At 48.6% G+C, this 27,871-nt stretch overlaps 2 protein-coding genes across 10 annotated transcripts in view; one reads left to right on the forward strand and one right to left on the reverse strand.

Moving 5' to 3' along the window:
• Window positions 1-16: 16 nt before the first annotated feature.
• DDX11 (DEAD/H-box helicase 11) lies at window positions 17-18,862 on the forward strand. Of its 3 annotated transcripts, none has more exons than XM_069807628.1 (26): window positions 17-195; window positions 435-671; window positions 1,038-1,124; window positions 2,758-2,915; window positions 4,042-4,087; window positions 4,631-4,738; window positions 5,300-5,387; window positions 5,878-6,080; window positions 6,660-6,812; window positions 6,916-6,962; window positions 7,745-7,824; window positions 9,123-9,167; window positions 9,289-9,356; window positions 9,906-9,944; window positions 10,427-10,550; window positions 11,095-11,232; window positions 11,698-11,810; window positions 13,223-13,295; window positions 13,674-13,777; window positions 14,562-14,711; window positions 16,653-16,721; window positions 16,900-17,000; window positions 17,423-17,507; window positions 17,855-17,919; window positions 18,014-18,089; window positions 18,270-18,405. In XM_069807628.1, exons 1-25 carry the CDS (start codon window positions 49-51, stop codon window positions 18,048-18,050), a joined length of 2,565 nt encoding a protein of 854 aa, XP_069663729.1. In that variant the 5' UTR covers window positions 17-48; the 3' UTR covers window positions 18,051-18,089; window positions 18,270-18,405. The 3 variants fall into 3 exon arrangements, with proteins under 3 accessions (XP_069663729.1, XP_069663727.1, XP_069663728.1); XM_069807626.1 differs by lacking the exon at window positions 17,855-17,919 and adding an exon at window positions 18,552-18,862 and having other exon boundaries at window positions 19-195; window positions 18,270-18,424; XM_069807627.1 differs by lacking the exon at window positions 17,855-17,919 and adding an exon at window positions 18,552-18,862 and having other exon boundaries at window positions 19-195; window positions 11,098-11,232; window positions 18,270-18,424.
• An 881-nt stretch (window positions 18,863-19,743) lies between these two features.
• Window positions 19,744-27,871, reverse strand: part of WASHC1 (WASH complex subunit 1) — a 46,126-nt gene continuing 37,998 nt past the window's right edge. For all 7 annotated transcript variants that reach the window (XM_069807645.1, XM_069807647.1, XM_069807646.1 and 4 more), the window contains exons 5-11: window positions 25,517-25,653; window positions 24,444-24,579; window positions 23,086-23,290; window positions 22,416-22,580; window positions 21,903-22,061; window positions 21,164-21,232; window positions 19,744-20,548 (exon numbers count right to left, since the gene is read on the reverse strand). In XM_069807645.1, the coding sequence (XP_069663746.1) occupies window positions 20,397-20,548; window positions 21,164-21,232; window positions 21,903-22,061; window positions 22,416-22,580; window positions 23,086-23,290; window positions 24,444-24,579; window positions 25,517-25,653 (1,023 nt within the window). In that variant the 3' untranslated portion in view covers window positions 19,744-20,396. The remainder of the gene's footprint in view (window positions 20,549-21,163; window positions 21,233-21,902; window positions 22,062-22,415; window positions 22,581-23,085; window positions 23,291-24,443; window positions 24,580-25,516; window positions 25,654-27,871) is intronic.

Below are 27,871 nucleotides of genomic sequence, written 5' to 3' on the forward strand. Positions count from 1 at the left end.
CTCCGGCGCTCGGTTCGAAGCGGGGCGGCGGCGGCGGCGGCGGGCGGGATGGAAAGCGGGGCGGCGGCGGGCCCTGAGGGGGGCCGGTTCCCCTTCCCCTACACGCCCTACCTCATCCAGGAGCGGTTCATGGCGGCGCTGTATGGCGCGCTGGAGGCTGGCCGCGTCGGGATCTTCGAGAGCCCCACGGGCACGGTGAGGCGGGACGGCGGCAGCCGCGGCCCGGGAGGGAGCCGGCGGCCGCGGCGGGGCGGGGGGCCCGCTGGGCGGGGAGGGACGGTGGTGGCCGGGGAGAGGGGCCAGGTCTGGGCCCGACCCCGCTCCGGAGGGTCTGTCACCGAGCGGGTCGGCCCCGCGGAGGGGCACGGCTGCCGCGCGGGCGTCGGTGGTGGCGGCAGCCGCGGGAGCCTCGTCGTCTTTACTGTCTGCGGCAGGGAAAGTCACTGAGTCTTATCTGCGGGGCCCTCTCCTGGCTCCGAGACTTCGAGGAGAAGAAGCAGCGGGAGGAGGCGCGACTTCTGGCGCCTGCGGAGAGCGGGCAGGAGGGGAAGAAGCCGCTGACCCCAGCGGGGCCAGCAGCCCCAGACGGCAGAGACACCGCCGGGGAACCGGACTGGGTTACGGCCTTTGTGCAGAAGAAGGAAGAGCGGGACATGGTGGACAGGCTAAAGGTTGAGAAATGCTCGAATGCGGGGGATGGGTAAAACAATGAGGCGTGAGGGTCAGAAAGGCTCACGTCCTGGGCGATGATGGGAAAAACAGGCGAGGCGGACTTTGGCGGTGGTCCTTGTCTTTCACAGGACTTTGTTTCAGTTATGAGGGATGAGGCATTGCCGAGCGGGTTGCGTAAGACAGAAAACTATATTGCTCTGAACATAGTAAGCTATAATAGGCGTGCACTCCAGGAGAAAGGGACAGTGTACTGACAATTTTGTTTCAGAGTTTTTTTTTCTATACCCAGGGCATAAGAAAGTAATTATACCCAGGGTTTAGGTCTAAATACTCTTCATCCTTCCTTCACTCTCCCTTTATTTTAGGAAGAGCAGATCAGGAGGAAAAAGCGAGAAGATCGTCTTGAGAAAATTCGCCATAACATACAGTTAAAATATGCAGCCAAGAGGAAGGTGAGTTATCTCGCAGAGATTAGAACTTTCTGGTTTGGTTACCTCGAGTGTTGTTCATACTTGCTTATGTCTGCGACTTCACACTGAATTTTCCAACCTGTCTGTTTGGGGAGCCCTTTGCATTAAGTTGCTGAAATTGGCTATCCAGGATTTTTTATTAGTTTTCTTTTTAAAGTACAGACGTGAAAAACAATTTGTGTATAGAGAATTTCCTGTGACAATGTTTGTGTGTGGATAGAAAGGGCATGTGTTCTGATGGCCTTCTGGCCCTCTGCTTTTGTTTTAAAAGCTTTAATACGTGGACTTTTTTTATTTTTTTTTTGAAAGCGCTCTGTTTTATGAGCATGTGTGAACACTCTGTACTTCTGGAATAAAACCTGTAGAACTGTGACTAAATTTAAGATCATGGGAACAGAAGACCCCCTCAAAAAAGCCACGTCAGGCTTTGGTTGTATTTTGCTCACCACTAGGGAGCGGTTGTATTTTTTTACTTTCATTGCAAATGTGATTGTTTTGTTCAGAAATGTCTCTTTTCTACATACAAAAAGTTCACAGATATATTTTCCTGCCGGTTAGATGGGTGAACTGGCCTCAGTACTCTTGTCTCTAAGAGCTTTTTGATGGTGAGTCAAACTTCTTAAAGATACCCCCTTCAGGTCCCCAAACAGGCAGATTTGTTAGGCTGCCAGGCTATTCATTTCTAGTGTGCTCCATCTCGAGGGCTGTGGTACGTTTTGGTCAACTCCTGTCAAAAGGGTATGGCAGAAATAGCAAAGGTTCAGAGGCGAATGGCAAATAAAAAACAAATCGAACAAAGAACTTTTCTCTCTTAAGAGGTTGAAGAGTATGTGAAATGAGAAGCATGACAAGAAACAGGAAAGCAAATGAGAGAAATACTATAGAGATTTGGAAAAGCAACTGATTCATCTCCTCTGTAGTGCTCCCTAACTGCATTTTTTCATAATGTCGTGGTAAAAAACTGCTCATTGATATTGGAAAATACTGTTTTCAGATTGTGTTCTAATAAAGAAGAGTTCATTTTTTCAAAGTTAATCAGAAAACTATTCTTCAACAGTTTAATGGAATTTTTGTAGAGGGGTAGACCTGTGTTTGCTAGAATAAGAACCACATAACTGGAGAAAAAAACAGCAAGAAGAGTCTTGTGCTCCGTGTTCTAAAATAGGTGCTGAGTTTATCCTAGCTTTGAGTTAAATGTGGACGGAGTGTTTGATTATGTCTTTATATGTTTGTGTGGTTGCACTTATTTGCACACTGTTTTTTCTCAGGCGTACATCTTTTATGGGCCACTTTAAGCAACTAATACTGGATTACATGAATATTGTCATTTCAGGATCTATTAGTTCAGTGAGCTTTTTGCATAGAAGGTTTTTTATATTTCCCCTTCGTATATGTCTGTGAGGGCAACTCTTGGGTTGTTGGTTACAGCTGCATTCTGTGGGGCTGAACAGCTTCAGACACCCTTGGTGCATTTGCTTGTCCTGCTGGGGTTTTACCCAGCAAGCCATTCCCTGTGTTACGTGTGGGGGACTGTGCTGTCTTCTGACCTGTCCGTGGCATAAAGCAATACCTCTCTTTCTGTATGAGAAATAATGTGATGGTGTGTTCCCTTCAGAGATCTGAGGAGGATGAGACAAAGCACCTTCTTCAGCTCAGCAAAGAGGTTCTTTCAGAGGGAGCTGGGGTGGATGTTCTAGAGCAGCTGGATCACAATGAGGAGGAGCTGATTCTTGCTGAATATGAGAGTGACGAAGAAAAGAAAGTGGTATCTGGGTAAGGACAGGGACTGAGAGGGTTCCATGCCAAGGAAGCATGTTCTGTATCATTTTTTGCTTGCCTTGATTAAAGAGATTTCACCTGTTATTGTGCGCATCTGGAGTTTCTCCCCCATTCAAGCTGTGTAAGGTAGTGGTTGTTCTGGGTGTTTGTTTGTTTTGGTGGGGTTTTTTGGGGGGGCGTGTTATTGTTTCATTTTTTAAGCTCTTGTTAAACTGATCGGAGTGACCTGAAGTGTTTTCTGAGAAAGTGCATCTTTCTTAAAATGTGTGGCAAATGTCCTGCCTTTATCCGTGCCTGGTTTCCCAAAGAATGCCTCTGGATGTTGAGTGAATGACTTGAGATCAAGTTCCTTGCAGTAGAAAAGCAAAACCACACTCAGGGCATCAGAGGAAGCTATGAGTCCTGCAGATTAGCACTGGCATCCTTTGATATTCTAAAGGGAGACATGTTCGTATTTCTGAAGACTGAGCTTCAGCATGAAAACCCCATACACGCTTTTCTCTCTCATACATTTGCTTTATGCAGAAAGCCAGAAGCCATACTTCAGCATGAAAAGTCAAGTACATTTAAAATACAAATTTACTAATTAGTATCTAGACAGAGCCTTCTGCCTTAAAAATTGCAAAACACTTAACTACTTTGTTTATATGTAGTTTATCAAACATTAAACTGCCATTGCCTTTGAGGAACTCTATGGCAACTAAATATCTTCCTGAAGCTTTTCTTTATGCAATAGCTTGAGGGTGGTAAATTGTCTTTAATAGGAAAGTTTTACAAAAATAAATAAATAAGCTCACCGAAGAATAGTATAGCACTGATTAGCTTATGCCTGGGGCTTAGAAGTCCCAGATTTAAAAGAAAAAAAAAAAAATTCTTGAAGTTGCTAAAAACAGAGCCCTACAGACATTTTTCTTTTAAAGAGGAGGGCTTGACTTGATTTGTGCACGCTTACACTATTCTTAAAAAGTTGATTTTTCTTTTACCTCCCGAGTTAAGATCTGAGGCTCTTATTGAGATGACATAACCATCTCTTTTGAGACCTCTGTCTTGTAGTAGAGCATCATTTGATTCTAACTGTCAGTGATCTGCTGAAAGGAAACTGAGCTTTCTCTTTTCTTAGGCTGGAGGAAGATGATGATGATTTGGAAGAGGAACATGTGACTAAGGTGAGATGAGGAAAGTGAATAGTGCCACCTCATAGAACAGTGTGGGAGTGAGCAGAATTATGGCTTCCTTGCACCCTTCCCAGAGTCATGCAGTACAGAAGGATTTAGGAACTAGCATCCAAGAATTGCCAAGTTTGTTGATAATAGCAACCAGTTCTGCTGTGCTCATCTCCTTCTGGACTACACTGGCTGCCTAAGCAGCTTGCTCTGCTAATGCTGCTGAATTTTTGCTGTGGCTTGCTGTAAAAGTACACTGCAAGTAACAGTTTTTTATTACTCTCCAATGGTGAGTCCTTGTTTTTATGGGGACTTTGGAAAATTAAATGGAAACAAAGGCAAATGCATAGGAGAAAACAAAGATAAGGCTGTTGGCCTCAACAGTTGTAAGTTGACACTCAAACACGTGCCTTCCCTTGTATTTTTGAAGGCTTGAGCAAGACTAACCTTGTTGAGATGCTTGGCTTCTTCCTTGCAGGATTGGTTGTAGGTAGGGGATTGGCTTCCATGTTCCTCTTGTACTCCCTTTGTTCTTCCTCATTTTAGATTTACTACTGCAGCCGCACTCACTCCCAGCTGTCTCAGTTTGTGCGTGAGGTGCAAAAAAGTCCTTTTGGCAAAGATACTCGTCTGGTCTCCTTGGGATCCAGGCAGGTATGTGGTATTGTTTATAAGGGACCAAGAGTGCATGTTAACTTAATGTGATAGACTTTGTGAGGAGGTGTGTGGATGTGACACCACAGAAGGCATCTCAGGGATTGACTGAATCTCCCATTGAAAAACTAAAGCAGTCATGGATCGTGGCACAGATCTGTGTGATGTGCGTTTTTCTGAGAGCTCTGTTCTGGCCGTCTACCTTTGATGTAAATGCAAAAGTCTGTTTTACCTTTCCTGATGTGGAATATTACAGATGTCCGAGTCACCGGGAAGGCGCTTCTCTTAGTATTACTTCTGGCAGCACTTTTTAGAAGCTGCTGTGTAGCAGTGAGCCATCTCAGTGCACCTTTTCTCATTTTTTTCCTCCTTGCTAAGTTTTTATGGGTTTCGAGCATATTTGTAGCAGTTGGTATGCACAATGTCTGACCGATAGACTTTTCCATTTCAGAATCTGGCCTGAGATTGCTTTAAAGAAATCTTTTATTGTACAGCAAAGGGTGCATACGGAGCACTCAGTTCTTAATTGACCCCCTACCTTCCTCTCTTTGCATGTCCAAGAATCTATGTGTCAATGAGGAGGTGCGACGCTTGGGGGCTCTCTCGCTCATCAATGACCGCTGCATGGAGATGCAAAAGAACAAACATGGTAGGAACACTTCCAGCCTGGGGAAGCAATTGCTGATAAAACTGGTGTGAGAGTCTGGAGATAGTGCACACTGTCAGTCGGTTCTAGCAAGAGGGTGGTAGGAGCTTGAAAATGGCAGGTTGGAGGAGCAGAGCTAGAGATCCTCAGCGCTTTTACTTTTCTTGACCTCCAGGCTAGGATGCTGACATCTCTTTCTGAGTGTTTTCTGAGTGTCTTAAGTTGGTCAGGACTTCTGCAGCAGAATGATACTTGTCTTTGTAACTTGGTATTAGCAATGTTGGAAAATGTCACATGGCTAAATCTAACTGGCAAGAGTACTGTCCACTGTGGAGATGGAAATGTTACTGCTGAATAATTTTAAAATAGATGATAGGTCAAAAATACACATGACAAAGCCTGCTTTGAAATCCAGCAGGTTTTGCAAAATGTTTTTTTTAGGCTATCGTGTGTATTGCTCATAGCTTTCTTTTCTTTTGATTTCTGCTGTTAGAAAAGAAGAGTGATGAAGAGAGTGAAGGGAAAAAGAGACGTGCAAGTCGCACCGTATGCCCGTTTTATTCCTATGAGCAAATGCAGTTTCTCCGTGATGAAGTTCTAGTGGAAGTGAAAGATATTGAGCAGTTGGTGGCTTTGGGAAGGGAGACCAAAGCCTGCCCATATTACGGGAGTCGATACGCCATTCCTGCTGCTCAGGTAAGGTGTACATATTTTTAGCGGAATTAATGCTAGGATCTCTAAGAATAAACCAATTGCCTGCTGCCTCCAGTACTGTTACTCAATATTGTGGGAGTCTGTAAATAGGCTGTGTTTCTGTCAGCTGTAGTTTCGCTGAGAAAGCAAAGGAAAATGAGAATACCCATTTGAAGTTAATAGGGAAGCTGTAAGTATGTCTCAGCATTCTGAAATACTTGAAAGGCTCAATAACTCTGAGGCAATACTGATGCATGAGTGTAATCTTAGCTCTTGCCACTGCTCTTCTTCCTTGCTTGGTTCTCTATTGGAAGATGTGCTTTCAGTGCTTCAGAGGAGATTCAGAAGGTAACCTGAACTGATATGCAGTTGTAGCATAATGATTTCTGTTCAGCTTACATCCCAATGCCTCTCTCAAGCATGTGCTCCTATCTCTCTTCCTACCTTTCCCCTAATAAGAGTAAGTAACTTGACTGAATTCTGCGAGGCCATCTGATATGGGCCTTTAATGAGTGATTGGGGAGTGCCCTAAGTTTGTAAGGATGAGAGCTAGAATCAGGGCAGTGTGTGCTTCTCCTGTAGCTGGTGGTGCTGCCCTATCAGATGCTCTTGCATGAGCCTACCAGGAGTGCTGCTGGGATCAAGCTGAAGGACCAGGTCGTAATCATTGATGAGGCCCACAACCTCATAGACACCATCACCTGTATCCATAGTGTGGAAGTCAGTGGCTCTCAGGTGAGTCATAGCCTGGCCTGTTAATCGTGAGCGAGTTCTGCATCCAGCAGAGCGCCCTTTCTTGACTCCTTTGTAATAACAGCTCCTTTTTCTGTTTGTGTAGCTGTGCTGTGCCCATTCCCAGCTGTTGCAGTACATGGAGCGATACAGGTGAGGATCTCAGAGGAAAACAGCGCAACAGTGGCAGGCAGTGTGGATGCCATGGCTTGTCTCATGTCTGCAGGGTCTTTCTTGCTTTTCCCCACTGGAAAGTTATTTGCATTAATCCTTCTGCAGATGAAAAGCCACTTGCTTCGTTATCTCTGTCTAGAATCTGTCTAAGTCAGACTCATGGGTCTGGTATTAAGCAGTGAGAAGGGGGATACCCCGAGGATTCTGGCTTTCCCTTATTCTCTCAGTTCCTTTCCCAATATCTTCCTCTAATCGCTCTTGCTTTGTGATGCAGGGTTTCAAAAGATTCAGTCTTTCATGTCTCCCCTTAGTCTTTCATGTGCTGACTGGCGTTATGGCAGAGGCAGTAAGCTCTGAGGAGGAGGAAGCTATATGTGATTTTTGGCTCTGCGTCTTGTCATCCCTGCAGTGGTTGATTATTGTGCTCAATGCTAATAACTTTGAATTTGTGGAGCACTACTGCAACAGGGACTTCAGGCATCACTGCCATTGTAATAAACAAACTAACTAATATGTGAGGAGAAAGGCAATGGTAGGAACAGTGTGGGGTGCATGGGTGAGTGTTCTGGGGTGACCTTAGGCAGGATATCCAGAGGTCTATGCCCTGTCACAAATAGGGAGATTGAGCCTGAAGAAATCATTCTCGGTTCCTGTCTCCCCCAAATGAAGGGGAGTTCAGGTGCTTTTGTTTCTGCAGCTCAGCTGCTTGAGTTACTCCCTGAATATGTTTTGGGGCCTAATACTTGTCTCATTTTTCATAGGAAACGTTTGAAGGCAAAGAACTTGATGTACATTAAGCAGATCCTGTATTTGCTGGAGCGGTTTGTGGCCATGCTGGGAGGTAAGCAAACCTATTTCTGTCTCCAGGGATGCTGATAGGCTCTGAGCTAGTTGGTGCTTCCTCAGGGCACTGTCCCCCTTCCCCCTCTGCAGAGACTGTGGGGAAGTGTTGCTCATGTATAGGTTCAGATGCCAGTAATTTTAATTCTCAGGCTGTTTTCTAACGTGGGGATGTTGACTGGTGTCTGCCTGAACCCCTCTCTTTGTTTGACTAGCTGAGGAGCGGCAGATGACATTGTAGTTTGGTAGAGGCAGTTTCCTTCTCTTTCTGTGTGGTTTTCAGATCTGATTTGAGTGGGGACAAAGTAGGACGCTAAGTGAGAATACAGCAGATGTGTGACAGTGATCAGGACAGCACAAGAGCTGCACAGAATAAATCTGCTGGGTTGTCTGGTAGCAAGGCCTCTACCTGTGTCAGGCATGCCTCTGCAGAACGAATCTTTCTTGAGTGGTGCCTTTGCTTTGTGAGATAATTTTATTTTGCTGTGATTTCAAATCCACTGGACTTTGCAGGGCTTCTTTCCTCTAATGATTTGTTTGCTAGACCTCAGTGTATCTTGAGGACAGCCTGTCATAAGTTCATAAAGAACTTCCTCCTTGCCCAGGGGAAATGCAGCTTTTTGGAGCAGGGTCCTGGTGGTGCTCTCTGCCTTTCTCTCAAATGTATACTTCTCTTCCCCCTCTGTTCCTGCCACTCTTCCCCACACTCAGTTAAGTGCTTTCATTAGAAAATGCAGCCTGTGTACAGCTTCATGATTGAGGCTGCAAAAGTGAGATGTGAGGTGGGTGTTAAACACTAGGACATAAAACGCAGTGACTGGCAGCAATTAATCCTGTTCTGGCTGTCGGGGTCTGGGCATGGAGCTGTCCTCACATTTTCCCCTCTTCCCAGTCGCCTGCCAGCCTATGCGCCTCCCAGCTCCCTGCTGCTGCATTGAGGAGGGGTGATGGATGCATTGCAGTCCCTGTCCCTTCATCTTTGCAGCGCGATGACTACATAGTGTGTGAGCATTTGTATGCACCCACCCTACCTGCTGCCTCTGCTACAGAAGGAATGTAGGTGGTGTTTCTTAGGATGCAGCAGCACACTTGTCCCACAATGTAGGGCTGCCCTACAGGGGAAATGAAAACTGAGCAGGAGCTGATGTTTTGTCTGTATAGCTACATTTTGCAGATGTATAGTTATTTTTTGGTTTTTGTCCTGGTGCAGTGTCCCTTTCAGCTCAGTTGTTAGTCTCTTGCTTAATTTTGAGACAGACCCATTATAAGCCTTCCTTGAATCAGTTTTGTGTTTTACAGGTAACGTGAACCAAAATCCTAGCTGTCAGGCAGTTTCCCAAACAGGTAAGACTGGAGTGAACATCTCGGGTATGCAGCCATCAGTCAGGGACATGAGTGTGGGCAGCAAGGGACTGCAGGTCCAGCAGCTAATAATTTTTTTCTCCTTTCCTCCCTTTTCTTTCAGGGACAGTGCTAAAATCCATCAATGACTTTCTATTTCAGAGCCAGATTGATAATATCAATCTCTTCAAGGTAATGCAAACATCATTGTCTGCTAGGACACAAGTGGTGGTGACTGGTTCAAGGTTATCAGGAAGTGTGTTTGAGAGCTGGAAGTAGAGCCAAGGCCCACATGGCAGAATCTGCTTTCTAGCAGACTCTCCCCGGCTCCCCAGTGTATACATCTCCTCTGCTGCTGTCTAGATAACAGTGCATTAAAGCTGGATAGGTGGTCTTGGGGTAGAGGGAAGCAAGCAATTAAACATGTATGAGTGCAGAGGCTGTGTGTAGGCAAAGCTAAACTGTAAGGGTTGAGGATGAAGAAACTATACTATTCCAGTAACCTAACCCATCCCTCGAACCTCCAAACACAGCACCTAAACACAGTGTGTTTCCATTCTGGAAGCAATGCCTTTGTAATAAACTGTTGTCTGGGAGGCAACGCTCATGAAGAACTGTGCACCCCTCCCCAAGAACACAGCAAGAACAGCAAGTGATATCCCTGCTGGACAGGGATCAAGGGCAGCAGGATGGGAGAAGGGATGCTGAATGCCAGTTCATTTTTCTGTCTTCCTCCAACAGGTTCAGCGTTACTGTGAGAAGAGCCTCATCAGTAGGAAGGTACTGCCCCTGAGGCTTTATGGTCAACAGCGTTCAAATGCTGTTTCACACATTGAATTTGAAGTGGAAGATGCAGCAGCTGGGGTGGGAGCTTGTCTTCTCTACCCTGCTCTGCAAGCAAAATGGTTCCTGCAAAAAGCACTCTATGGGCAGATTACCTTTTGCTTATACAGCAAAGAAACATACAACATGGTGTACCACAGTATTCCAGTGGGTGCTAATTCTGTGCTGCTTGGCCTCAAACCTGCCAGCCTGGTAGGCTGCACTGCACTGGAGGAGCAACCATCAGAGCCTTGTTTTGGTTTTGATTCAATGGGTGGAGGAAAGTAATGGGAGCTCTGGTCTGTGCTGATAGATTCTGATTGGGCTGGTTTGTGAACACCTACCAAGGAACTTTATTTGTGGCAGGCCAGCAAACCTGTTTTTATCTTGCCTGATTCCTGCTGTTGGTAGTCTTAGTCCTTCTGGCTTTTGCTTGGCAGCTTTTTGGGTTTGTGGAGCGATATGGAGGCCCTGCCACAGCTGTGAAGACCAACAAGGAGAACCAGAAATTGGCTGGTTTGCAGAACTTTCTTCTGACCCTCCAGCAAGGATCTGATAAAGAGGGTGAGTTCAGACATCCTCCATTTGTGTATCTGCAGACAAAGTGAGGATGTGGAACCTGCATCTATCTGCATGAGAAAAGGGGAGAGGCAGATTTGAAGAGATTTGAAGAAAGAGAGACTCCAGAAGCTCTCCTGCACAGATGTTTTTTGATATATCTAAGTAGATGACCTAGGCAACTATACATATGATTAGATGATCTCCTGAGGTCCCTTCCAAGCTGAATGATGATGCAATTCCATGTTTACACTGAACGCACTCAAGCTTTGCATTGCTGTGACCTGCTGGCTCTGGGACCAGAACTACCATGGGTAGCTCTGTTTAGTGTTGCCAGCTACGAAACCCAGATCTATCTTTTTTTTTTTTTTTTTTCCTGGCAATGAGACAGAATTTAGGTTCTCTCCTTTATTGGGTCTTTGCTCTCTGCCTGCATATGTAGACTAGGTATCATGTTCCTGTAGAAAGGACTCATTTATGTTTTGTGCTTAGTCCCTGTCTTCAGAAGTGTGGCCTAAGTTGCCTGCCTCTCCTTTTCTCTTCGGGCCAGCAGGTGCTCCCCAGATCCCACCCATGGAGGCTGAGAATGAGCAGCTCCGAACTGCCTCTCCACTGATGCAGATTGAAGGATTTCTCTCAGCCCTCACGAATGCAAACCAAGATGGCAGAGTCATTCTCAGCAGGCAAGGTACTGGAAAGGGCAAGCTGGGGAGAGGTGGCAGGAGTTGCAAGCAGGATGCTTCACTAGCAGTGAGGGAGGAGATCCTGAGCCTGGGAGAAGCCTGCAGCAATATATTTGTGGTGTCTGTGATGCAGGTTAGCAGGCTTGGTCTGTCTGAGGATGCTCGTGAACCCAAGGAATTCTTAACCAAGGGCATTGGGGCCAGGTTTTGCAGAGCTCTGCTCCCACTTTGGATGTCAATTTTTGTCTTGCAATTTACTGCGTCTTTACTATGGCTGCAGCAAGATTTGGAAGCAGAAGGTAACCTCCAGGCTGGTGTTACCTGCTGCTGCCTCTGGCAGTGTTGAATAGCAAGTCCTTGCTTTGAGAGGTGGGGACCTGCCAGAGTGCCCAGAGCAGGAGGGAGAATCTCTTCTATCCCCGAGTGTGTGTCACAGCTAGCTCCTGATGGTGTTTCTCTCCTTTTCCCAGGCACAGTTGGTCAGAGCAGCCTCAAATTCCTCTTGCTGAATCCAGCTGTCCACTTCGCCAAGGTGGTGGAAGAATGCCGTGCTGTAATCATTGCTGGGGGCACCATGCAGCCGGTGAGGGAAGAAGGATGCTATGCTGAGGTGTTGGGAGGTCTCTGGTGCTTTCTGTAAGCAGGCATGGAAAGATAGCAGCTTGGCACCACTGGGATGTGCTCTTCTTCTCGCTTCCCATGGTGTGTGTGGGAAAAGACTTCTCCTACCTACCTTTTTATCTCCCTGTACAATTTCCCTGCATGAGGTGTCATGTTGCCTGTTTGTGCAAAAAGTTGTAGGTGCAAGGGCAGGATTGCCCTTGTCAGCCTTTCTCAGGATGACACAGGCTGAGGCTGAGCTCGTGCTAGGTTGGAACTAGCACAGCTAGTAGTCAGAGGACCTTGTAAAAGCATCTGACCTTGTAACCGGACAGGGATCCCACAGGGACCATCCCATAGGGGATCTTTCAGAAAAATCAACACTTCAGTATTGGTATGGTGGCAGGCAGCTTATCATCCCTCTCCTGTTGCTTTAGTGCCTAAGAGACAAGCGCGTTTGTGATGTAGAGGTGCAGGGGGGGGTGTCAGGTATCCCAGCTAGTTACATTTATCCTGTTCCTGGACACGAATGTCCTGAGATTTCCTATTTGCTCTTGTGGCGACAAGGCGGGGAAGGAGGGTGTGAAGCGCAGGACCTCCCTTCTGGAAGGCTGCCCTTCCAGCTTTGAACCCTTCAGGCTGCAACTGGGAGAGAGGATGTAGTTGCAGTCCAAGCTGCGGTCTGTGCGGCGCTTGGGAGTCGCGGTAACGGGTTTTGGGGCCTGGGGAAGTCTGAAATTGGAGCCCGTCGGGCCAAGCGAGGCTGGCTGGTTCCAGGCAGGGGACCCGCCCTGTGCAGCAGGGCCACGGCGGGCCCTGAAAGGGGAGCCCCCCCGCCCCCTTCACGCCGCCCGCTGTGCTCGGGCCAGCTGGCGGTCCAGCCCGGCCTTGGCGGAGGGCGGCCGGGCCGGGCCGGGCCCTCTCCCCCGGGGCAGAGCGCGGAGCAGCGCGCTGGGCCGGGCCGGGCCGGGCCGGGCCGGGGCGGGCGGGCGGCCGGCAGGGGGCGCCGCCGCTCCTCGCCCGGCGGAGGCGCGGGGGCGGGGCGCGGGGCGGTGGCCCCGGGCTCGGGGGGGGGGACGGCGGGGCCGGGGGTCTCTCCCCTCGGCGGCGGCCGCGGGCCGTGTCAGACCTTGAGGGGTTTACGCCGGCCCTTCCTCCTTCGGCGCCCCGGGCTCCAGCTCGCCTCCCAGCCCGGGCTTGCGCGCTCAGCGCTCGCACGCCCTTGATTTTCTCATCACGGAGGGAGCCCGTCTGCCCTGGGCCAGCAGCCCACCGGAGGGAGCTGACCCGCTCTCCCTGCCTCGCCGCTGGTGCTCAAGGAGCAGCAGCAGCGTGGCTGATGCAGTGTCTTTTGGGACGCTGGTACTTTACCCCTCTTCGGCTTCTGGTCCGTAGGTGGCTGATTTCCGAGAGCAGTTGCTGTCCTGCGCTGGTGTGGACCCTGCGCGTGTGGTGGAGTTCTCCTGTGGTGAGTGTGCCGGGGTGGCAGGGAGGGGTCATAATCGGTCTCTGCGAGACCCGAGCGTTGCACTTTGGTGCTGTTTTGTCAGCGCTCTAAGCAACACGGCATCTTTCCCAGAAGTCATGGCAGCAAAGGGGTGCCATGCTAGTTCCCTTCCACTCTGAGCTTCCTCAGAGGTCTTGGCCGGTATCAGCAGGCAGCGTGCCATGCCTTCTTCCCAGGGGCTCAGGGAATGGAAGTCAGAGCAGCCGAGTGACTTGGGCTTTTTGCCGTAGCCAGGCAAACGTGTGCCTCTGTCGCTGCACACAGGTAAAGCTGAAGAGCTAGTGGGGTTTGTGCCAACAGCAGTGATGTTGACTCTCACTACTTTGTCTTTGTTTCTAGGACATGTGATTCCTCCAGAAAACATTTTACCCATAATCCTCTGCAGTGGTCCTTCCAACCAGCAGCTGGAGTTTACCTACCAGAAGAGAGACCTGCCTCAGATGGTCAGTCTTTCCTTTTTTCCCTTCCTTGGTACCTCTTTTTTGCCTCACATGCTTGTGTTTCGTAGGACAGTGTGCTCTCTGTTTGAAAGGTGGGCTAAGCAAAAGCCATGACAAAGGAAATCCATAGGATTTGAAGCAAGTGTATTGCCAAGTAATAGGGAAAGAGTAGCAGCAAAAGGGGTTTTGAGCTACCTGCTCAGAGACGAGGAATGCTAGCAACTCCTGTTTGGCTGTACTGAGATCCTGCGTTTGTGTGCTGGGCATCAGAAGGAGATTTCTGACTCTGCTTCACAGTTTGAAGGGCTCAGTGACAGTGGAATGTGGCAGACCTGCAGAGTGCAGCCCAAGCCATAGGGGCGGCAGCAGATGTTTCTGCCCTTTTTCCTTCTTTCTTTGGTGGACCAGTAAGCACTCAAGGCCAGACACCAGATCCGCTCTGCCCCTGCTGAATTTCCACCAGATGTGCTAGCTAGCTCTCCACACCTGTTCTAGTGTGACAGGTCCCATCCACTGGGACCACGGACATAAACCCTCCTTTCCTGAATGACCACTGCTCCACAGCGGTAACAGAAACCCTGGATTAGGAGGAGAGGCCAAGCTGTAAAGAGCTTTTTGGTGATGCCCAGCTCCCCTAGAGAGCTCTCTTAGACCTGGCATGTTTCCCACGTTTTTCCTCCCCTAAGGCATGTCATAGGGAAAGTGTGATTCTGGGATTGAGCACAGAATTGGAGTGGTGTTAGCTGGAGCTCCTGTCAGCTGCAATATGCTCTTGTCTCTCTTGCAGATGGATGAGACAGGTCGAATCCTTTGCAACCTGTGCAACGTAGTCCCAGGGGGTGTGGTGTGCTTCTTCCCCTCCTATGAATATGAGAAGCAGGTGTATGCACACTGGGAGAAGACGGGGCTGCTCACCCGCCTGGCAACTAAGAAGAAGGTAATTGTGCAGCCAGGGGCAGTTGGTACTTTAAATGGAGGTTTCAAAAATCAAACAATTATCTATGCATTACAGGCCTCTCTCGCTGAGTTTTTCTCATATTCTGCACAGCAGAGCAGAGCGGATGTTTATCTAGCCAGTCCCTCCAGTAATGAATAAATGATACTTCCCGGGCGGCTGATCACTGAGCTGGGGTCTAAATTAGATTAAATGCAGCTATAGATTCTTTAAGTGCACAGTCTGTGTAGTGGCCATGGGGGAGACAATCTTTGCTTTCCACAGCCAGCAAGCTTGTTCCCATGTGGCTGGGGGGCTATTCAGGTTCTCTTACAGGGAATTTGTTTTTTCCAGGCTCAGCTATGTCTCCCTTGAACACAGACCAACACAACTAAGGGCTAGGCAGAGTGGGACCAGACTGCAGTTCATAGGACAAATGGTGGGGGTTTTTTTTCTGGTAGAAGTGCCGAGATGAGAATTTAAAGACTAGCAGTGGTGACTCCTGTTGAAGAAGTGGTGAGAAACATTAAATAGGGACATCACTGCAAATGTAAAATTTTTGCAATGACTCTCAAGTATTTGAAGGTTGAGTATTGATGGTCAGGCAGTCTGACTGTCTCAGGGTGTGGGGCAGAGATCTTGGATCATGTGCCAGGGGAAAAAAAAAAAGCATTACGTATACCCTGGCTGTGACTTCCATTTATCAAAAGCTAAATAACTTACCACATGGATTAGGAGAGCACAGTCCCAGATATTTCACAGCCCTTGGTGCAGGCATTCTGGCACGTAGATCTGCCTGTAGGTTTTTGTGGTGGAAGCATTATGCTTCAGCTTCTCCATGTGTTTGTACAGTTATCACTCATAGTGCCTTTCAGGTGTGTTCTGTCAGGGTCCCAACAGTCTGCCTGGTGCCTCCAAGGCTTTGTGCCACAAGCACACAGCTTGCTCTACCTTTCAACTCTGATTTGTTCTTGTTTGGCCTTTGCAGTCTCCAGCAAATTGGATATGCATTAGCAAAGCAATTTGGTAGAAGTGCAGCAAGTGTGACTTTCAGCTGCCCACACACAAGATCGTATCATAGCAGAGGAAGGTTAAAGTCTTTCCTGAGGTGGCTGTGGTGAGATCACACTGAAATTATATATAAATTACACAGGGAAAATTAACTGCAGTCAGAGGATTAAATAGCTACTGTTTAATAAGCTAAACAGTTTTGACTTATATTTGTAATTAATTGCCAGTTATTTTTCTACTGGAAGACTGATTCTGGCTGGTAAAATTTGATAGTGCTTCTTGCTAACCGAGAGAAAATACATCCTTTAGGTTCTCTACTGTCACAGGAAAGACAGATGTACCTCTTGTTTACTAGGAAAACAACTTGTGATTTAGGCCAAGGTGCAGCATCTATCAAAATGCAGCTTAATTAACTGCAGGCGCTTTCAGTAACTAATTAGGCATGCTAGAATAACATAAAGAAATATTACTTTATGTATGCTTTGCATAGAAAACTAATTTATTCACTGGACAAGGGGAGCTATTACTTGGAATTAACTGGTGATTTGAATTGATTGGTCCTGCCCCTGTCCTCCAGGATCTTGCAGCTGGAGGGTCTCCTCATTCCGCTGGACATTTATTCATAGGTGCAAGAGGTGCACGTTGCTTTCCTGCCTTTAAGCTCTTGGATTACTTGTAACTTCTTGCAGAATTAGACAAGTATGCCAAAGCTGAAAGGGAATGTTGGAGGGGCAGGAGCAGCTGCTGCTCCCTTCAGAGCCCAGTTGAAAGTGCTGTAGTGAGCATGCAGCACATTTCCAGAGTGGAGGGAATTTGCAATTTGCCCTTTCCTGATCTTAGTTCCATGTGCTGTTTAATGGCATGGGAGTAAAATGATTTGCTTTCTTTAAACTGCTTCCTGTTGCTGCAACTGATGCACTGTGCCTATGACAGATCTTTCAGGAGCCTAAGAAAGCCAACCAGGTCGAGCAGGTGCTGGTGGAATATGCCAAGTGCATAAAGGTAAGCTGAGCTGGCAGACTGGTGAGAGTGTGGCATCCCAACTGCGTATGGGAGTGCTGCTAAAGGTGGCATTGCAGCTTTTAACAAGGAAAGAGGGCTCTAGCCCAGGTGTGGGAGTGTTTCTGAAGCACAGAGATCTTCCCTACTCTAGTTTAAGTTGCTGGTCCCTCTTCTGCAGCGCTGCAGCCAGGCAGGAGGACAGATGACAGGGGCCCTGCTGCTTTCTGTAGTTGGAGGCAAAATGAGTGAAGGGATCAACTTCTCCGATGACCTGGGAAGGTAAGGTGGCTGTTCCTTGGAAGGTGAGCACTGGGCTTGCAGTGTGGTGACTCCAAGTGGGATGGACATGTCAGTATTTGCATAGATAGAAAATCCTGGGGAGCACATGGCTTGGGCTGATGCTTAAACCAACAGGACCAAGTCTGCTGGGTGGTATAAAAGCCACTTGTCTGGACTACTTTTCATGTGAGTAATGCAGTTAGGTTTGCTGTGCTAGATAATACCTTGTTCTGGCACCCTGAATCCCTCTGCGGCTTTCCTTTCAGAATGCGCTTGTCAGACTGCTGTGCTTTATTGCCGCCTTTGGTTTTCAGGGCTGGCTGTCTTTCAGGGGTGCACTGACCTCTAATTTATCAGTCTATTGGCAAAGTGCTCTAGGATGAGACATTAAGAATAATGCAGTCCTCCCTTATCCCTTGCAGGTGTGTGATTATGGTGGGAATGCCTTACCCCAACATTAAATCTCCAGAGCTCCAGGAAAAAATGACTTGGCTCGACAAAACAATGGTAACAGAGACACGCCTCTGCTTGTTTCACTTCTGCTTTTTAGTGTTAACTTTCCTACCAGTATGTGAGTCCCAGGGCTGCCTTCGAAGATTTTTTTTTTTTTTTTTTTTCTTTGAGCTTGCCCTCATTTCCCAGCCTGCGTAGTATCAAGAGCACAGCCCTCTCCACACTGCATGTGTACAGGTGGCCCTAAATACAGGGAAGCAGCTTAGTGGAGGGAAACACCACTGGGGCTCGCTGGGAACTCTGAGTTCCAAGGGGAACTGGGCAGATGGGTACAAGTTTGCTGCCTTCAGCGGCCTTGGGCTGGCTCTTTGTGAATGCTCAACAGAGTTTTCTGACTGCAGCCTTTCTTCTGTCCCTCCCTACTCTCAGCTTGGGGTTTGCTTGGCCACCCACTCACTCTGCAGGGGTAAAAGCATTTGCTTCACTTACTTTGTCATTAAGATTCCCTACTTTGATTCACATCTGCCTCATGTTCAGTCTTACCTATCTTTCCTTTCCAGCCCAGAGCTGCTGGCCAGGCACCTAGCAGAGTGCTGATTGAAAACCTGTGCATGAAGGCAGTAAACCAGTCAATAGGTAATTCATCCTTCCTTGGACAGGCTGGGGGATACGAAATGTGACTGCACTGAAGTAGGAGGGTGGGAAAAAGGATGCATTACCAATCAGTCTAAGTACAGATGACGGGAACTTGAGCTTCCTTGCCCGAGAACAAACACCTGAGTGGGCCATTTTAATGTGGTTGTACACTCTGTACAGGCAGAGCCATTCGCCATCAGAAGGACTTTGCAAGCATCCTGCTCCTGGACCACAGGTACGCACGCCCTGCCATCTTTAACAAACTGCCACAGTGGATCAGGGAGAGAACCCAGGTGAAACCTGCCTTTGGATCAGCTTTTGCAGAGTTAAGAAAGGTCAGAACTTGTATCTTATGTACTGCTACCAAAACTGTTTCCCACTGTACTCGTCTGTACTTTTCTCAAACAACTTTCACTTTAGAGTAAGGCCAGGGACAAACTGTCTGGTTTTGTGTGTTCCTAGTTCCATCGAGGGAAATCGGATGCTTTGTGATGTGGACCAGAGAACAGGCTGTAGATCAACTCTGTGAGCTACACCTCTGAAGAACACCCAAAGCAACACAAGTTCCTGCTTTACTGTACCAGGGAGTTTGTGAATCTCCACCTTCTGCCTCCTTTGTGGATGTTTGCTGTTCAGTATCTGAGCGCTATGATGGTAAGGCAGCCTTCAGCACCATAACCAGGAGGGAAACTGGTTGTAGGTCTGAGGCAGGTTCCTATTTGTTTACAGCTGTTAAGGTTTTATTTAAATTGATTAAATATTTTCAACCCAAACACTTAGTATGGGGAGTGTAATTATTTTGACTGAACACATATATCTGCCTTTTCCCATCAACAACCAAGTGTAGGGGGCTTGATGACCAGTGAAAATACAGAGCTTTTCACAAGAATTGTGAACTATCAGGCCATTAGTTTGTGTTATGTTGTAATTACACAGTCAGACTGGTAAGACATGGGGCAGCTATAGGTAACATTTCTTATCCCCTTCTTTCTACCTTGCTTCAAGCAGTCAACAGATTAAAGCAGCAGTTAATTCTTTCAACAGGAATAAAGATATGGCCATAATATACTGCAGCACTTCTTTGCTCATGCTTAAGCACAGGATTGCTCTGCCCTTTTTACTGCCTATGTTTCTGAATTCAGAGTAACTTTCTGTGGAAAATGGTAAAACCTTCTTTTTACTTTTTTTTTTTAGTGTAACTTTCCTGGGCTTCTTTCCTATGTCAAGGGTCAGTGCTGGAGGGCAGTGATAACAACAGGGACAGCTATGTAATCCCACAGCTGTCCTCAGCTCTTTCTGTCATCCTGAGCAAGTCTCTTCCCAAGAGCTTCTTTTGCCTCCTTGCCAGTTTCAGCAGCTGGATGCTACCTCTCAAGGCTCTTCACAATGAAGAAAGCACTTATTAGATACTCCCTATATGTTAATTAGACCCACAGGGAAAGAAACAGCTGCTTCTGAGAAACTTCCATTGTGGGTCTCCTGCCCCTTCAGTGGGTACAAACCCTACCGTCTGGCACAAGCTCTGCCTTAACCCCAGTGAAAGCAGCAGCAGGGGTGGGGGGCACCTGCTTGTAACAAGGCCTAGCCCCTGCCTGAGATGGGAGTGGACAGCTGGGCTCCCCCTTAACAGATGCTTAATTGAGCACACTTCCTGCTTTTACCAAAGTGAAGGCTGCAAGGACCTGCTTCCTTCAACTTTATTGAAAGTTTTCAGACTGCAACAGGCAACGAATCTCCATAAGCCAGATAGATAGATAGAGGAAGAAACCATCACGTACAGAGGCAGCAGGAATTAGACTCCTGTGAAGGGACACGCACACTCATTCTCTCTTCTAGCAACAACCAAGCAAACGGGAGCTTCAGCAAGCAAGCAGCAAGGAGACAAATGAGGCAAGGGCTGTTTGCCTGCAAGAGATGCTTTTGTAGTCATCACCAGTCACATTAGGAAAGACTGAGAGCCCTTTAAATCAGGAGCAAAGCTAGTTCTGATCCTCTGAGCACAGGCTGCTTGACTGCCCACCAGCTCAGGCAGGATTTATTGCACCAGCATGAGCCACAGCAGCGTCTGAGATGGAATGTAGTATTTGAGGTGAATAGCAGACAGCAGAAGAAAACCCCTCATTGATAACTATAACCTCAGCAGTGGTTAGCTCATGTTGCTCCTGCTCCTCTTCTAAAAGAAATGGCAGGGTCCCCCCCCACTATGCCAGTGCCCACCCTCCAGGAGGTACTGCCGCAGGCTGGGGTCTCCCAAAGGTGCTTAGTTCAAGAGTCCTGGGATTCACACAGATGCTCAGCTGACCCCATCTATGACTCCCAGTCATCCTCATCCTCCTCACCTATGGGCTGCTGTGGGGGTGGGAGGGGTGGTATTGAGTCCGACATACGAGCAAAGGCACCAGCAGGATTTCCAGGAGCATCAGGATTTCCAGAGGCTCCAGGCCCCTTCCCTGAAATACCTGTGAGGGAAGGAAAATCGCCAGTGAGCGACATCTGGGCACTAGAGAACACAGAGGCTCGGGAAGGGGAAAAACCATGCCTCGTACCACTGCTCCCAGCACCCAGGTGACCCAGGCGACCCAGGCAAGCAGAACAGCCAACATGCTTAAATATCACCACAGCCCTGTGCCAAGGGCTCATTTAACTAAAGCTCCACCTGAGCAAGTCCATGTCCTCCTCCACCCTGTGGCCAGGCACTGAGGGGTGACACTGGCCCTAAATGCCCCAGATACCTGCCACGGCCTTGGGGCAACTTAGGTGCCCCCCATGGGTGAGGGCCCAGCTGCCCCAGCACTAAATTAAAAGAGACACTGCTGCCCCTTCCTCAGAGGTAGCTTTCAGAGTCCATCCTCTGCCTTAGACGCACAACCTCCTCCAGTGCCTCCAGCTGGACTTGAGGTGGACATTCCTCTGCTCACCCTTTGTAAAGACACTCCCACCCGCATTGTGGCACACTTGCCAGGGAAAGTGTCTCTGTTCCTGTTTCTAGGGCTGTGGTGGACACAAGTGAGGTGCCAGAAAGTGCTCTCCCTCTTTCCTAGGGGGAAGGAGCAGGCCACCCTGCAGGACAGTACCTTTGCGCCTCAGCACCAGTTTGTTGAAGAGATCTGACATCAAATCTCCACCTTGTCCTGTAGCTCTCACTGAAACAGAGCAAAACAAGTCAGACAAGAAGTGTCAGACAAGAATAAGTGTCAGTCTGAACCTAGCACTATGGCAAAAGCATTCTCCTGCAATACTGCCTTCAGATTAAAGAAAAAAACCCCAAACAAACCTCTGATCTTGTATCACACCCCTAATCTTTCCCACTATAGTCCAGTTTCAGGTCAGGAAAACACCAGGCACCGCAGGGTAACATCATCTTCTGGGGAAATCCAAGAGTGGAATTTCTTGAGGGGTAAAAGGGGCTGGGTATTTGCAGTCTCGTTCTGCCATACCAGCTCCATCAGAACTCTCCCAGCTACCTAAACCAACGTGCTCAAACCAGCTCGGCCCTGCCCCTCTTGGCCCCAGGCTTTCCTTTGTGTGTCTGCCCCCATGCAGCACACAGGGCACGCATAGAAGTTTCACAAGACAGAGCTAGTCTCCATCAAGAACACGAATACCCTTCTGGCAGATGGGGTTTAGCAAGTTCACAGAGCTTTGGCTGAATGGGAAAAACCCGAGACCTACACCAGCCTGTGAGGAGAGACACCACCTTTCCACTCTGTATATTCACTGTGCTCCTGGCTTGCCCGTCTCTCCCAGAACTACACCACCCCCAGCCTGGAGCAGGGAACAAGGAAGATCAGTTCTGCTGAAGAGCCTCAGCACCTTGTTCTTGTTCCTTCTGCTTCTTCTTCTCCAGCTTCCTCTCCTTGACACTGCGGAGGTTGGCCTTCCCAATGCCACCGGCCTGGCGGATGGACTCCAGGAGACTAGCACGCCCAGTAGAGGGGTTCACCACCTCCTTCGGGGCTCCCTGGACTGAAGCTGCAGGGACAGGAAGGACAGGCAGCAGCCACAGGTCAGTGCACCAGCTACAGGCCCAGCCAAGTTCCCATGGAAAGGGCTGCTCTGATACCCCTCCAGCTTCTGCTCAGGGCTGTGAGCCAGGCCCAGCCACCTCTCAGTGACAGGCTTACGCTCAGCCCAGCCAGCAGAAGCCCTGCCAAGGGGGAACTGAAGGCTTGCAGCTCCCAGGCAGGCAAGAGCAGCTTCCCCTCCCACTGCAGCTTCCCTCCTCTGCCGGAAGGCTGGGAAGCCACAGGGAACCAACCAAGGACATGGGCTGAAGCCAAGGAGTCAGATTCTGCTGGTGAAGCTGTGGAGATGCCCAGCCCTTACCTGCAGGCACTGCATTGCTGCTCTCCCCGCTCGCTGTCCGGGCTGGCTCAGAGGGAGCTGTGGGCTGGGGCAGGGGTGGTGGAGGAGGCACAGTAGTTGGCATAACAGGAGGCGGTGGTGGAGGTGGTGGTGGTGGAGGCGGCAATAGCTCAGCATCTTGAAGGTCTGAAAGATGAAAGAAGTTGCATCTGAAGTGTCACAGAGGACAGCACACTGAGAGCTTCAGCTCAGAGCTTCGCATGGCTCAGCAGCAACAGATCAAAGTCCTTAGCAGGCACCGTGCAGCAGAGCACTCCCACCCTGCGCAGCATCTCTTAACAGCAGGCAGGGCCAAGGCAGAGTTTGAGATTCCCCTACTCTGCCCTCCCCAGCTACATGCCACTAGGCCCGCCCAGCTTGCCCAGGGGCATCCCACCAGGCTGCCGGGAGTCCAGTCCTTGCATACTGCACTCCCTCCTCCCCAGCCATGGAGGGGTGGGGATGTGAGGGGCCTGGAGTCTGGCCAGTGCTTGAGCAGGGTGCAGCTTTGACTCAGGCCCAGGTGCAAGCCAGAGGTATCTCCAACATCCATCTTGAAGTCTCCACCAAGTGACTTTCTGCCTTGTCTCCACCTTCTAGCAATCCCTACCTTCCTCCTTCACAGGGTCCTGGGAGCAGGCATTGGAAATACCTGGTTGCAAAGGCTCCGCCGATTCAGTGTTGAAAGTGGGCAGCTCTGGAATAGCACTGCTAGGGGCAGATGGTGCGATGCCGGGGCCCAGATCAGCGCTGTACATGAGATCTGCAGCAATGCCAGGCAGGTCTGGCAGGTAGGACGGCACATCAATCTCAGGGACCTGGCCCAGATCTGGCACATAGAAGTAATTTTCAGCTACCTAAAGGAAACCCAAAACAAAAAGATAAGGCAGTGACTACGCACTTGCTTTCCCTTGCAGCAAGCAGGGGAACTGTAGGGAACATCCTGGGTGACAGTCAGAGCTGGACTTGTGTGCCTCAGTACAGTGGCCGCCCATCAGCTACCCCTGCAAATCTGTGCTCTTGTCCTGTAGCAGCTCCCCATGCTTGGAGGCTAACCCCTGCAGTCAAGGCTTGGAAAAGGCAGGCTGCAGGAGGAGGAAGAGGTGCAGGACTCTTCCTAGTTTCTTGCAAGTGGACACTACCCTCCCCTGAGGGTAGCCTTTTGCAGCCTACATAGGGCAGTCCCTTCTCCTCCAGAAGAGAATGGTGCCTGAACCACTTCTGAGATTTAAAATGCAGGAGAGCACAAATAGTTAGAGGTTTGGTTTTGTACTTAACACACAGGCAAAACAGTACCACAGGTGCACTGTGAATAAAGGGCTTTGTTTGCTACACACGCTGCTATCTCCTCTGGTACAACATGATGAGCAAATGGCTCCCAGGCTTCTTTCTCCAGCCCCAAAACACACATTCAACCACATGCCAGCAAAGCTCCAGGTATGGCCACTATGAGGTGCTGGGGATAAGGTGAGTTACATGCTGGGGCAGCTGGGTTGGTGCACTGCCTGCCCCACACCCACATAAAGCACAAACCCTTTCCTCATGCTGGCTGGTCCTTCTGTTTGCACCAGCAGACACCCCTTCCCAGCAGGAATGACGGGGCACAGGCCTCCTCCCATGTACCTTCCAGCCATGGCACCTCACCTTCACATTCCTCACAAGGCTCAGGAGTTAGCACAAGGGGGATTGTCAAGTGATGGAACCTCCAAAACCCTCTAGAGCCCTGAGGCCTAGCAGTAAGGTGAATCGATATTACATTGCTCTTCTCACACCACCCAGCAATGGCTTGAGCAGAGAGAAACACCTGCCAAGTTTGAGGGTTTTGTGTCATCCATCAAGCCCAAACCAGGACTTCAAGCTCAAAAATAGGCAAGGTCCTTCTGATAAGTGAGACACCCTGCAGCCCCATGAGGGCTCTGCCCTCTACTCTATACAGAATCCCTCTCCTCTCAGAATGCTGAGCACAATCCCCTGAAGGGGAAGCAGCTGCATCCCACAGCTGTATCTCACCTGTCGGTCCAGCTGTCCTCTTTCAGTGATGGAGAGAGGAGCATCAAAGAGCTTTTCTTCTGTCTCTGTTTCCAGAGCCACATGGGTCTTGGTCACTGCTCCAGCCAAAGGATCCAGGAAAACATATTTCTTGTACCTAAGGGTAGAGGACAGGTATTTCAGTGATGCCATCTTGAGAGCCAAGGTCAGAAGAAACAGCACACCCAAGAAGGCATTGGAGGTGGAGACCTCCCAACTCATTCACACAGGTGGAACATGTTGGGCCTTTCAGTTTCCTTCTTCTAGCCCTATTTTCCTGTCTTTCCCCTCCACAACCAGGAGGCAATAAGCTCCCCACCCTTCCAGTGCAGCCTCCACATTCATCCTAAAGCAAAGCCCCACTGCACTGCCATCATTACCAAGCTCGTTCCCTCCCACCACCTGGCCTGAGACCATCCTACAACCTGCAGCAGGATACAAGTCTCTCCTGGTGACTTGTCACTCAAGGGGCAGGAGGAAAGATAAAGAGGGAAAATAACCGTGGCTCAGGGGAAGAAAGAAGAGATCCAACAGCTGAAAGCTCAAGAAGGGCTTAAAGAAGCTCTTCAGTATGGGAAGAAGGAAGAGGCATGAGGCAAAGCCCAGCTGGAAAGGGAACTGCAGTGAGAGGCAGTGGAGACATTAAAGCAGCAACAGTAGTAAAGTGTTGCTGTGAGGAACCATCAGGAGAAGAAGCAGAACCTAGGCAGGAACATGGGGCAGAGAAGGGCAGGAGTGACAGCAGCTCTCAAGACCAGAGAGAAATTATTACAGGGGTATGACAGGAAAAACTAAGTTGGGGAAGGGAAGTGCAAAGATGGGTTGAAAGCAGGTGAGTGGACGATCAGGTGCAGACAAAACAACTCCTTCCACCCAAGGGGAAGAAAGGGTTGCTAGCTAGAAGTCAGCAGAGAGGTACCAAGCCCTATCCTACCAGGAGCCTGGTGTGTAAGACCCCCAGGAAAGCAAGCAGTTACTGCTGCCCTGGGGAAGGGATAGCTCCTCTGAGGACAAGCAGCAGCAGATGAGCAGCACAGCACTGCTCCAGCTCTCACAGGTTCTCGGTGGTGTTGAAGAGCAGCAGGGAGCTGAGGGAGCTGATGTTCCTGGGGAGGCTGCCAAGGCCTTCTTCTGCATCATCCTGCTGGTGAATTTTAGTCCTCACGCACACAGGGAAGTACTTGAGCTTCTCCTGCAAGACAGATAACAGGTGGTAAGACACTAAAGCCACAGCTGCTGAGACAGCTCTCCCCAGCCACCACAACACACACTGCTGGATCCACTGCATGGGCTGGGAACCCTACTGCTCCCTCTCCACTTCCCTTTGAGCAAGGAAGTACACGGACAACATTGCAGCCCCACGCTCATGACAAATCTCAGCAGTTCAGACTCATGGCATGTGGTTTTGGTGCCATGGATGTGTCGTTTTGAACAGGTGTTGCTGTGGCAAGGATCCACCAAAATAAAACAACCACTCAGGCTCTATACCCAGAGGCAGGGATCAAGCACCACAGTCTAAAAGGCATTTGTTACAGTGTCTCCAACTACTAGACATTTTCATGCAGGAAGAGTCCCCCAAACATCTCTATTACCTCGCCTCTGCTGCCTTCAGTTGATGTTTTAAGAGATGCAATCCCACCAGTGGGGTACACAGGGAAGGCGAAGGAAAAAGTAGTTAGGAAAAACAGAGTGCCTGCACACTAGGCAAGAGATCAGGCAGAAGGAGTGCGCAGGGTGGAACGTGTGCCAGATGGTTTTGCAAAGCCTGAGGGATTTGCAGGAGTTTTCAACTCTAATGAACTGAAATCTCCTCTCTCTCGGTTCTAAAACTTCATGCATAATATATAGAGCTCCCTTTAGAAAAGGACTTATTACATCTGAACTGCTTGACTTTTATAGAGCGCAGGAATTGCCATCCCAGATCAGACCAGTGTTTCAGCTAGCATGACAGCGCCCGCTGCCACGTGCTCTGGGGGATGAAGCTCAGTGCCCACAGCACACTTTGCTGTAAAGGGAGGAAAGGCATCAGTTCCTGAATCCAGAGGCAGCCCAGGATGCACAAACCTCCACCCCAGACACCTTCCCACACCTTTCCTCAGCCCCTTCACAACTCCTGTTCTTTTTCACAAACTAGGACAAGCAGCAGCCTGGCAGTTAAGAGGTGGTAAGTGTTCATACCAGAAGAAACCAGAACACTAGCCCGAAATTTGTCAGGTTAAATAAGTGGCCACACTTGTGGTTTTCTTATGCCACCAGAAGATGACCACTTCAAATTCTGTCCACAGCTTCCTACTGCCTCACTACTTCCAGCATCCCTGCCCTATCCCATTCTCTGAGTCCTTCTTCCCTCCTTGTACTTGTATGGGGGAAATGGAGACCACTGTTGGTTCAGTTTTAAGACCACATCTCAGCAACATAAGCAGTTCCTGCTGATTGAAATTTCAGTCTTGAATTCAGTAGCCAGAAATCCTGGGAAATGGCTTAGTCACAGCTCAGTTAATCCACTAAGAGTTTGTGTGATGCTCTGAATCTATAAAAATGCTACGAGAAAAGACCTAGAAGGTTTTTATTTAGGTGTCCCCCCCCCCCCAAATAACACGTTCCAACTTGTGAAAAATACACTGAAATAAATATCTTGAATTTTTACAGAAGCAAGTAGGCAAAAATATATAAATTGTTATTTAGAGACTGTAGAAGCAGAGATTCAAAAATAAAGGTTCTTTTGATCATTAATATTCATTTCCCAATGTTTAATTTTTTAAGCATGAGGAAGTACTGACGTTTTTGCTAGAACTGTTCATATACACTTAGCCCTCAAGTCATTTTTTTTTTTTAATTCTTTGTAGATTTCAATTAGCACTGGAAGACTGTGCGTCACTTTAAGGGCGTAGTGAGAAGCCAACCATTACCTACATTTACTTATAAGTCACATCTAAGGCAGTTATAAAAGCACTAAGCATGAGTATTACTCTGAAACGTGAGCCTCTACATAATCCTTTTAATTTAAATGCTACCGAAGTGCTAGTCTTATCCAAGTACCTAGAACTGTTTTGAAATTTAGAACAGCTACATACCATCAATAATATCCTACAACTATGAATTCCACAAGTTAACATGCCATTTAAAAATTAGTTTTCTTATATAGACATTAAGGCCTTAAGCCAAAAGTTTAGCAACCTTGACATACTGAAGTCATGGGGGGCACCTGAATATTCAAACACCCCAACCTGGGGTTTGGCACCTGGCAGGATCACACCCCAAGGACACTGCATTTCCAGGCATTTTTCTTCCTAAGAGCCTACAGTTAAAAATATATAAAGTCACCCTGGTTCTTAAGTTGAACTAAGCACACACTATTACGACGGGAATTGGTGTGATACACCAGAAACCCCATTCCGCCCATGCCAATG

The sequence above is a fragment of the Haliaeetus albicilla genome, chromosome 19 (genome assembly GCF_947461875.1).
Source record: "Haliaeetus albicilla chromosome 19, bHalAlb1.1, whole genome shotgun sequence".
In the NCBI taxonomy this organism is placed as follows: domain Eukaryota; kingdom Metazoa; phylum Chordata; class Aves; order Accipitriformes; family Accipitridae; genus Haliaeetus; species Haliaeetus albicilla.

Excerpts from the sequence above, each read along its gene's own strand:
- DDX11 (XM_069807626.1), top strand. The coding sequence starts at position 49 with ATGGAAAGCGGGGCGGCGGCGGGCCCTGAGGGGGGCCGGTTCCCCTTC. Across the intron at positions 9,357-9,905 it reads ATAATATCAATCTCTTCAAG|GTTCAGCGTTACTGTGAGAA; the intron begins GTAATGCAAACA and ends TTCCTCCAACAG. Across the intron at positions 14,712-16,652 it reads GCCTGGCAACTAAGAAGAAG|ATCTTTCAGGAGCCTAAGAA; the intron begins GTAATTGTGCAG and ends TGCCTATGACAG.